The sequence below is a fragment of the Dicentrarchus labrax genome, unplaced genomic scaffold (genome assembly GCF_905237075.1).
Source record: "Dicentrarchus labrax unplaced genomic scaffold, dlabrax2021, whole genome shotgun sequence".
Classification (NCBI taxonomy): Eukaryota; Metazoa; Chordata; class Actinopteri; family Moronidae; genus Dicentrarchus; species Dicentrarchus labrax.
In genome coordinates this window covers 10,640,199-10,650,190 of record NW_026136706.1, presented here as the reverse complement: position 1 = coordinate 10,650,190, position 9,992 = coordinate 10,640,199, and the positions used below count along the sequence as shown (strand labels likewise).

At 38.9% G+C, this 9,992-nt stretch overlaps 1 protein-coding gene across 1 annotated transcript; it reads left to right on the top strand.

The window, feature by feature from the left end:
• Positions 1-292: 292 nt before the first annotated feature.
• On the top strand, positions 293-1,890 carry LOC127365623 (olfactory receptor 6N2-like). Its single transcript, XM_051403914.1, has one exon. It carries the CDS (start codon positions 454-456, stop codon positions 1,399-1,401), a length of 948 nt encoding a protein of 315 aa, XP_051259874.1. The 5' UTR covers positions 293-453; the 3' UTR covers positions 1,402-1,890.
• The last annotated feature ends 8,102 nt before the right edge of the window (positions 1,891-9,992 follow it).

Below are 9,992 nucleotides of genomic sequence, written 5' to 3'. Positions count from 1 at the left end.
TAGTGGCTGTCCAGTGTTTGCAGTTGAACTGATTGGTGTGTTCAGGGATAATCAGATGCATAATAAAAGTGTATGTATTAATTTCAGCTATTATAGTTATAGTGCATTATATAAAATGTACCTTTAGTTATGAATAACATCAGTTACATTTATAAATACGTTTATCATCATCATTATATTTCAGTCAATAAAATCCTCAACAGTATAAGACTGTAAACTGATTCTATTCTTAATCACCTTGGTATAATTTTTTCAGCCAATGACACAACTCCACTAGAGGAGAGAGCGTCTCACATAAATACATGCACAACATAGACTCACTGGCCAACCTACAGTGGCTGACATATGGGTGTGAAAATTTTCATCTTTTCAGAACAATGCTGTATGTACAATAATGTCTTCTGAATACTGTTTATATGTTTGACAGGTTTGGTTTTTAAAGCTTACTGCAAAATGAGTAATATATCTAGTATACTTGTATTTTCACTGTCTGGCTTCAGTGCAACAGTCAACTACAGAGTCACTCTTTTCTCTCTCACTTTACTATGTTATTGTTTAATTGTGGTGGTAAATGTGTCTCTTATTTTAACCATAATACTGGATCAAAACTTACATGAACCCATGTACATTTTCTTGTGTAATCTGTGCATCAATGGACTTTATGGGACTGCAGCATTTTATCCTAAATTTGCATTTGATCTCCTGTCTGATATTTATGTCATATCATATGTGGGATGCCTTCTGCAAGTCTATGTTATATACTCATATGCAACAATTGATTTCTCTATTCTAGCTCTGATGGCATATGACAGATATGTGGCTATATGTCGACCCCTGGAGTATCACTCTGTGATGTCTGTGCAAAGGATTGCTGTGTTAATTAGTTTGGCTTGGCTCGTTCCTTTGTGGTGTGAGGTTTTAGTTATATCTTTGACATCTAAATTGAAATTATGTGGCTCCCACATACAGAAACTGTATTGTGAGAACTGGTCAATTGTTAAACTTGCTTGTAGTTCGACAAAAGCAAACGATATTGTCGGACTGATTGTTATTTCCTTCTATTGTGCTCATGTTGTCTTCATTGTGTATTCTTATGTGCGGCTTATAAAGTCAGCTTTAAAGTCAAAAGAAGGTAGGAAAAAGTTTACACAGACATGTGTGCCACATTTATTATGTCTGCTTAATGTCACAGCTGCTTTGCTTTTTGACACCATGTACTCAAGGTATGGATCAGCATCTGTGCCACAGAGTGTAAAGAACTTCATGGCCGTTCAGTTTCTCATGATGCCCCCGGTTCTAAACCCTATTATTTATGGATTGATCCTGACTAAAATTCGATACAGAGTGGCCACTTTATGTTTGATGGTAGGTCAGAGGTTTAAGTTGAGACTGAAGGTTTGATTAAAGTAATATATTGTCCTATCAAACACACCATAATGGTCAGTATAGAGAGTAAATAAACAATTTCTATCATCAGTCCTGTACATTTATTATTAAACGAGCAGGTTTCAGACATCAAATGCATGAAACAATACATGAAGCTTGAAGCATAATAGTACAGTAGAAGTATGATACTCACACATTTTCTGTCTGAACTGACATTTCTTCTGGCTCAGCTGGTGTCATATTGTTCTCTAACTAGAATGAAGACTTTCTCTAGAGCTGAAAGCTTACCATTCATAAGACACACATCAGACTGTGCAGCTATGATTAGTCTATACAATGTGTGAATACTCAGTTGTTACCACGATAGAATTTTCTACTCACGTGGAGCTCAGGTGAGTATAAATCCAAACCCTTTATGTACAGAACTTGAGTCAATCTGTATAAAATGTTTATTGACCTACTTATGAAAAGTAATGATAATAAAAGGTATAATATGGGAATCAATGCCTGTGACCATAATTGTTTTTTTACTACTTTCAATAAGTGTGGTTTGTGTACACATACACAATATACACCGATCAGCCATAACATTATGAGCACTGACAGGTGAAGTTAATAACACTGATTATCTGGTTATCACTGCTCCAGTCAGACGGTAGGATATATAAAGCAGCAAGTGAACATTTTGTCCTCAAAGTTGATGTGTTAGAAGCAGGAAAAATGGGCAGTGTTATGATTTGAGCAACTTTGACAAGGGCCAAATTGTGACAGGGTCATGAAAGCTCACTGATGGACATGGGGAGCTACTGAAGCTCAAATTGCTGAAAAAGGTCTGGTTCTGATAGAAAGGTGTCAGAACACACTGGTTGTTGGTCTGGGGCTGCATAACATTATGACCACTGTCACTCTGCTCTGCAGTAATACAACACTCTCCTCAGTCCTGAACAGAGCTGCTGTCTCTCTGTTGTTCCTGCTCACCCCACCTGTGTTGCAGAGCAGCAAATCACCCAGAGGCTGGTTCACTCACCTGGTCACAAGCTTGAGAGGAGCAGCTAAAACATCAGACAACAGAGAAATATTTCTTTAGTGAACAGCTAGAGGAAGATTTATATGGTTGACTTTAAATCAAATTCAATTAAATAAAGTTGATTTATTTAATTAATACTTCATACTTGGGTGTATTACAAACAGGGAAGTCTGTCTGTCTGTCTCAAGCGCAGAGTTTAAAGGAAAATGTTTTAAGATCTGATCCGACTCAACTGGTCTCAGTAAGCTGTCAGTTTTGTGTGAATACTCAGTTGTTACTAAGGATAGAAGCACCCTCTGCACAACACCTTCACCAGGCAGAGGAGTGTGTTCAGTGGCAGACTGCTGCAGTCCAGCTCCACCAACAGACTCAAAAACTCTTTCGTCCCCCTGGCCATCAGACTGTACAAGACCTCTTAGTCAAGACAGGGAGGACAATAGACGACGGACAATTTCTACCTCCATTTGCACTGCTTACTGTTTTGCACTGTTTACTGTGGCTAATGTGTTATAAGTCAATTATATTTTTAATTTTATTTTAATGTATGTTTAATGTATGTCATGTATGTTTTGTATGCTACTGGATACTTGAATTTCCCTCGGGATAAATAAAAATCTATCTATCTATCTCTATGTATTGTAAATTCTCTTTCCAGAATGTATGCTCACTTTATAAACATGACAATTTAAGAGCATTTAGCAAAACAACGTACACATTTTAAATACTCTATAATTAAGGAAAAATAAGTGCATTAAATAAAATCTGGGTCACAGGAGATTTCATCCTACTTCCCCAGTCTCTGGGAATTAACAGTATATAGCAATAAACATTTTAAGTTCCATAAATGTCTCAGTTAACTCCGTAATTCAAAAAACATAACAATACACATTAAACTTTACAGGATAACCAAGCCAGTGAACACACTATGTTGGCTTGGAGATACAGTAAACCCAGCTTTCCAGCCTGTGTTTCTACAGGCTTAAAGTAAATATTTCTGACCTGTCCTTCTTGCAGAGCAGGTTTGAAACATCCATATTGTTGAGTGTCACAGGCAGCGAGTAATTCAAGTAGTGGGAAACAAAATGGGGGATGTTTTCTCTGCACTTGTTCAGCACTTTTGGGCAACTTTACTGATATCCTTCTGGTTGCCTTTCAAGGCAACACAGTGTCCCGAAGACTCATTCCACTCAGAGTCAAAGGTGGATAGTGTGTTGGGCATCTTACTTTAAAAAAGTAATTATTTATAGTTACAAATTACTTCTCCCAAAAAGTAATTGAGTTAGTAACTTAGTTACCGCATTGTAAAAGTAATTAGTTACTCAGCAAAGAAACTGTGACGTTATTTTTTATCTTCTATAACGCTATTACATTCTATAACATCTTCTATAATGCAAAGATGTTTATAATAACTGAATGAAGAATAAAAACACTATATACAGTATTTTAGAACATTTGGTATTTATTTGAACTCAACAGATTGCAGCCGCCCATATGCATAGAAATAAAAAATATATAAAAAATAAATTATAATAATATAATCATTCACACTTTGCATTCAAGTGCAAAATTAAGACACACAAATGTAAACTTGGGTAAAAAGAAACAAAGGAAAATCTGGCCATTAAGTAGTGCAAATCTCTGTATCTGTATATTATTGCACAATAAACAGAGCACTATCCAACTCTTAAATATGTAGATTAACATGTTGTTCGTTCTCAGTGAAACTGAACAATACATTAATCTATACTAAAATACTCCACTCTAAAACCTGACAGTCCAGAGTTAGGACCAGGAAGCAGAGCTGCTGTCTTACACACTCCTCTGCGCTTTCTTTAGAACAGTCACCCACCCAAAACCCCATAGAGACTGTGTCTGTCCCCGACCACCTAAACTATTTAAAGAAATAAAAACAAGAGGAGTTCAACATAAAAATCTAATAAAAATTAAAACCAACTCCTCAGTAGCACAAAATAAGAGAATGAAATGTGGGCTGTTAAATATCAGGTCTCTGTCCTCTAAAGCTGTTCTAGTGAATGAATTAATATCAGATTATGATATTGATTTACTTTGTCTTACTGAGACCTGGTTGTCCCACGAGGAGTATGTTAGCCTAAATGAATCCACCCCCCAGTCATATTAATACTCACATTCCTCGAGGCACAGGCCGAGGAGGTGGAGTAGCAGCTATATATGATTCGAGCGTTTTAATGGACCCTAAACCTAAACTAAATTATAATTCATTTGAAAGCCTTGTTCTTAGTCTTTCTCACCCAAACTGGAAAACACTGCAGCCAGTTCTATTTGTTATAGTGTACCGCGCTCCTGGACCGTACTCTGATTTTATATCTGAATTTTCAGAGTTTCTATCAAGCTTAGTCCTTAAATCAGATAAAGTAATTATTGTAGGTGATTTTAATATTCATGTGGATGTTGACAATGACAGCCTTAGTAATGCATTTATATCATTAATAGACTCAATTGGCTTCTGTCAGAGTGTAAATAAACCAACTCATTGTTTTAATCACACTCTTGACCTTGTTTTATCATATGGCATTGATATTGAACATTTAATAGTGTTCCCACATAATCCTTTCCTATCTGACCATTATTTAATAACTTTTGAATTCATACTATTAGATTATAAGCCATTAGGCAAAACTTCCTACAGCAGATGTCTATCTGACAGTGCTGTAGCTAAATTTAAGGAGGAGATTCCTTCAGTGTTTAATTCAATGCCATGTCTGAATTTAACAGAGTCCTATAACAACTTTAGTCCCTCTGAAATTGATAATCTTGTCGATAGTGCTACAGGCTCACTACGATCAACATTAGACTCTATCGCTCCTATAAAAAGGAAATTATTAAAACATAGGAGACTAGCACCTTGGTATAACCACCAAACCCGCCAGTTAAAGCAAATAGCTAGGAAATCTGAAAGGAAATGGCGCTCTTCCAAATTATCAGAATATCGCTCAAATTGGCAAGATGATCTTAAGATTTATAGAAAGGCCCTCCGTAATGCCAGAGGAGCCTATTATTCAGCACTAATAGAAGAAAATAAGAACAACCCTAGGTTCCTCTTCAGCACTGTAGCCAGGCTGACAGAGAGTCACAGCTCTATCGAGCCACATATCCCCATAAACTTAAGTAGCAATGACTTCATGAGCTTCTTCTATAATAAAATTATTACTATTAGAGAAAAAATTAATCACCAACTGCCATCAACAGTTATCAGTGGCTCTCCAAGTTCAGGGACTTCTGTCAATGTAAACTTAGATGTATATTTAGACTGTTTTTCTGCTATCGATCTTCATCAGTTAACTTCAATCATTTCTTCATCGAAGCCATCAACCTGTCTGTTAGACCCGATCCCAACTAGGCTGCTTAAAGAAGTTGTTCCCTTAATTGGCACTTCTTTACTGGATATGATTAATCTTTCTTTATTATCAGGATATGTACCACAGTCCTTTAAAGTAGCTGTAATTAAACCCCTTCTTAAAAAGTCTACTCTTGACCCAGGGGTTTTAGCCAACTATAGACCGATTTCTAACCTCCCGTTCCTCTCTAAGATTCTGGAGAAAGTAGTCGCCAAAGAGTTGTGTGACTTTCTACATAACAATAGTTTATTTGAGGATTTTCAGTCAGGATTTAGAGTTCATCATAGCACAGAGACAGCTCTGGTTAAAGTTAATAATGACCTTCTGACTGCTTCTGACAATGGACTTGTCTCTGTACTTGTATTATTAGATCTTAGTGCTGCATTTGACACCATTGACCATGATATTCTTTTACAGAGACTTGAGCATCAAATTGGCATTAAAGGAACTGCCCTAACCTGGTTTAAGTCATACTTATCAGATCGTACTCAGTTTGTACATGTTAACGATGAATCCTCCATAAATACTAAAGTTAGTCATGGAGTTCCACAAGGTTCTGTACTTGGACCAATACTATTTACTTTATATATGCTCCCTTTAGGCAACATTATTAGGAATCACTCCATTAACTTTCACTGTTATGCAGATGATACGCAGTTATATCTATCAATCAAACCCAATGAAATTAATCAATTATCTAAATTACAAACATGTCTTAAGGACATAAAATCCTGGATGACCTGCAATTTTCTGATGTTAAACTCAGAAAAAACCGAAATTCTTGTTCTTGGCCCCAAAAACCTTAGAGACTCATTGTCTAAAGATATAGTCACTCTAGATGGCATTAACTTGGCCTCTAGCACCACTGTCAGGAATCTTGGAGTTATCTTTGATCAGGATTTGTCATTTAACTCCCACATAAAGCAGACCTCTAGGACTGCCTTCTTTCATTACGTAATATTAGAAAAATTAGACACATACTATCACAGACAGATGCAGAAAAACTAATCCATGCATTTGTTACTTCAAGGCTGGATTACTGCAACACTTTATTATCAGGTTGCCCCAATAAGTCCATTAAAACGCTCCAATTAATTCAGAACGCTGCAGCACGAGTACTGACAGGAACTAGAAAAAGAGATCACATCTCTCCTGTACTAGCTACTCTGCATTGGCTCCCTATAAAATGTAGAATTGAATTTAAAATACTCCTCCTCACCTATAAAGCTCTTCATGGTCAGGCCCCTTCATATCTTAAAGAGCTCATAGTACCCTATTACCCCACTAGAACACTACGTTCTCTGAATGCTGGGCTACTTGTGGTTCCTATAGTCTCTAAAAGTAGAACAGGAGCCAGAGCCTTCAGTTACCAAGCTCCTCTCCTGTGGAACCAGCTTCCAGTTGTGGTTCGGGAGGCAGACACCCTCACCACTTTCAAGAGTAGGCTTAAGACATTCCTCTTTGATAAAGCTTATAGTTAGGGCTGGATCAGGTGAGTCCTGAACCATCCCTTAGTTATGCTGCTATAGGCCTAGACTATCGGGGGATTTCCCATGGTGCACTGAGCTACTCTCTTCCTCTCTCTTTCTGCACTCATTCATGTCCCTTTAATGCATGTTACTAACTCCACTTCTTCCCCGGAGTTCTTGTGCTTTCTCGTCTCGCAGGTTCTCATGGATCCTGGTGGAGCCTCCTGCCATGGTCCTGCTTGACTGCCATTGCCAATACTGTTGTTGCTGTGCACCTGTCTGTCTGTCTGTCGCTCTCTCTCTCTCTCTCTCTCTCTCTCTCTCTCTCTCTCTCACCCCAACTGGTCGAGACAGACGACCACCCACCTAGAGCCGGGAGGATCTGTCCTAGGTTTCTGCCTTTTAACAGGCAGTTTTTCCTTGCCCTTGTCGCCAAGTGCTTGCTCATGGTGGTACTGTTGGGTCTCTGTAATTAATGTTAAAGAGTTCGGTCTAGACCTGCTCTATTTGAAAAGTGTCCTGAGATAACTTCTGTTATGAATTGGCGCTATACAAATAAAATTGAATTGAATTGAATTGAATCTAACGACTAAACGAATCTTTTGTCAGACAGTCTGTTCCTCTTCGGAAAGACAAGTTTGCCCAGGCTGAACAGTCTCTCAACAGGTGCACTAGAGGGAGTAGCAGCATTGTAACGTAGTGACATTTTCTTGATGAGAGAAAATCCACACAGAGAGTTGAAGTTTTGTGCTGAAAATCTAATATAGTCTGCCACCTGGTTTTCTGCTGAAGAGGAGGTGTCCTCATCTTCCTCCTCAAAGGAAATGAAATCGTTCTCTTTGGCTGAATCTGTGTGATGTGAAGATGTGATGGTACCAGGCTGTGGTTCTTCGAGGACAATTTTCCAGCACTCTGCCAGCAAACTTGCCTTAGCCTTATCCTTTAACTCCTGTGACTGCAGGCAGCGAAGTTTGAATTTTGGAAGAGTTACGGCAGCAATTATAGCCTCTTCATTTCCCAGGACATCGGCAAATCTGGTTTTGATAGCCTGAAATGATACATAAGAATAATCACATTAAATGTATGTATCCACACAAATCAGTGTTATTATTATTATTATTATTATTATTATTGTAGTAGTAGTAGTAGTAGTAGTATTTATTATTATGAGTACTACACCAATGTTCATTGTTATTAATAAATAATAAGTTCCTACTGTGACTATGGCGTCAGGAAGGTCCCTCAGTATTTGCAGGCCGCTTCTGTCTTCAGCATTAATGTCTCCATCGTTGGTATGAGTGCACCATGAAAACAGTTGTCTTCTCCCTGAAGTATATCTAAGGCTACTGTTAGGGACTTCATCGCAGTACAGTACTCCTTTATAAACTGGTGTTCCCTTTCTGTTATGGCTGTCAGTCCTAATTTGGAGGAGATGGTGTTAAGGTCTACCATGGATATTTCACAGATACGAGCCAGGGCATCATAGAAGGAATTCCATCGTGTTGTACAAGGTACAAGCAGCTTTTTTGACACCAACTCATCAACTGTTTCAGCAGTCAAAGTTGATCGACTAGCCTTTTTCCATAGGGCAGTACATTTGGCAGTAGCACTTCTGTAAACAGCCTTTGTTTCAGGTTTTGACAGCAGCCACTTGTCAACATCTGTGCATGAAATCAGGTTTAGTGTGTGTGACGCACATCTCTTGTGGGGGGGGCAAAGTGATCACAACAACTTCATCGTCCTCAGAATCACTCTCCTCAAGTGGCTGGTACCTCTTAAATGCTTTAACAAAATTAGAGCCATTATCTGTCACTGTTGTCATGAGTATGACGCCCCTTAAACCGTCTGCAGGCAAGAGCTGCTTTCTCTCTTTCCATGTTATTTGGGTTGATCCAATGTGCTGTCACACCCATGTAACTTTTATTGTGGGCAGTCCAGATGTCTGCTGTAGTTGAAATGTACTCTATTTCCTCAAATGACTTTTTGAGCTCAATATTAATTTTTTCGTATTCGCTGTCTATGAATTTAGCAAAAGTCTTTCGGCATCGTGTTGGTATTTTAGCAAGGAGAGCTCTGAATGACTCAGCCTCCACAGTGGACAGGGGTAGCATGTTTTCAACAACATACCTTGCAATCAATGTGTTCAGCTCGGCCCACCACCTGTTGCTGACCCGAAAAATCCAGCTTGGCTTGTCGCTGGAGCTCACGCTAGCTGCATCTGGGCTTGAGGTTGGGTTAGCAGCAGCAACAAGCAGGGGCGGAGCTAGAGGAGTGGCCGGGGTGGCACTGGCCAACCTGGAACCTGATTGGACACCCTGGGTGCCACCCCAGTTGATTGACAGGTCACTCCACATCACGTCGAAAACAGCGAGATTTTTAAACGCAAACAGAGAAGGCAGACCGGTTTAATTGCTGCGCCAGAAACTGAAAGTGAAACTTAGGTCCATTTCCTCCAGCGACTTTCCATCCGTCATAAAGCTCCTTTTCCAGAGTTTAACTCAACAGTCAAGGTTAAATTATATCAGTGTTGGCGCCAAGTTAGCTCAGTTGGTAGAGCTGGTGATCCATATACGGAAAAGCCTTGACCACCCTCTGGCCACCCCTTGTATAAAAGTCTAGTTCCGCCACAAGGAACAAGTGCCGTGTTAGCAGGTGTTGCTGTGAGGTGCTTCATAAGATTTGAGTTGCTTGAGGCAGACGTGGATAAAGTCTTTTTTCTGGGCATAGTGCATG

Bases quoted from the DNA above. Each gene is read 5' to 3' on its own strand.
- LOC127365623 (XM_051403914.1), top strand. From the start codon at position 454: ATGAGTAATATATCTAGTATACTTGTATTTTCACTGTCTGGCTTCAGT.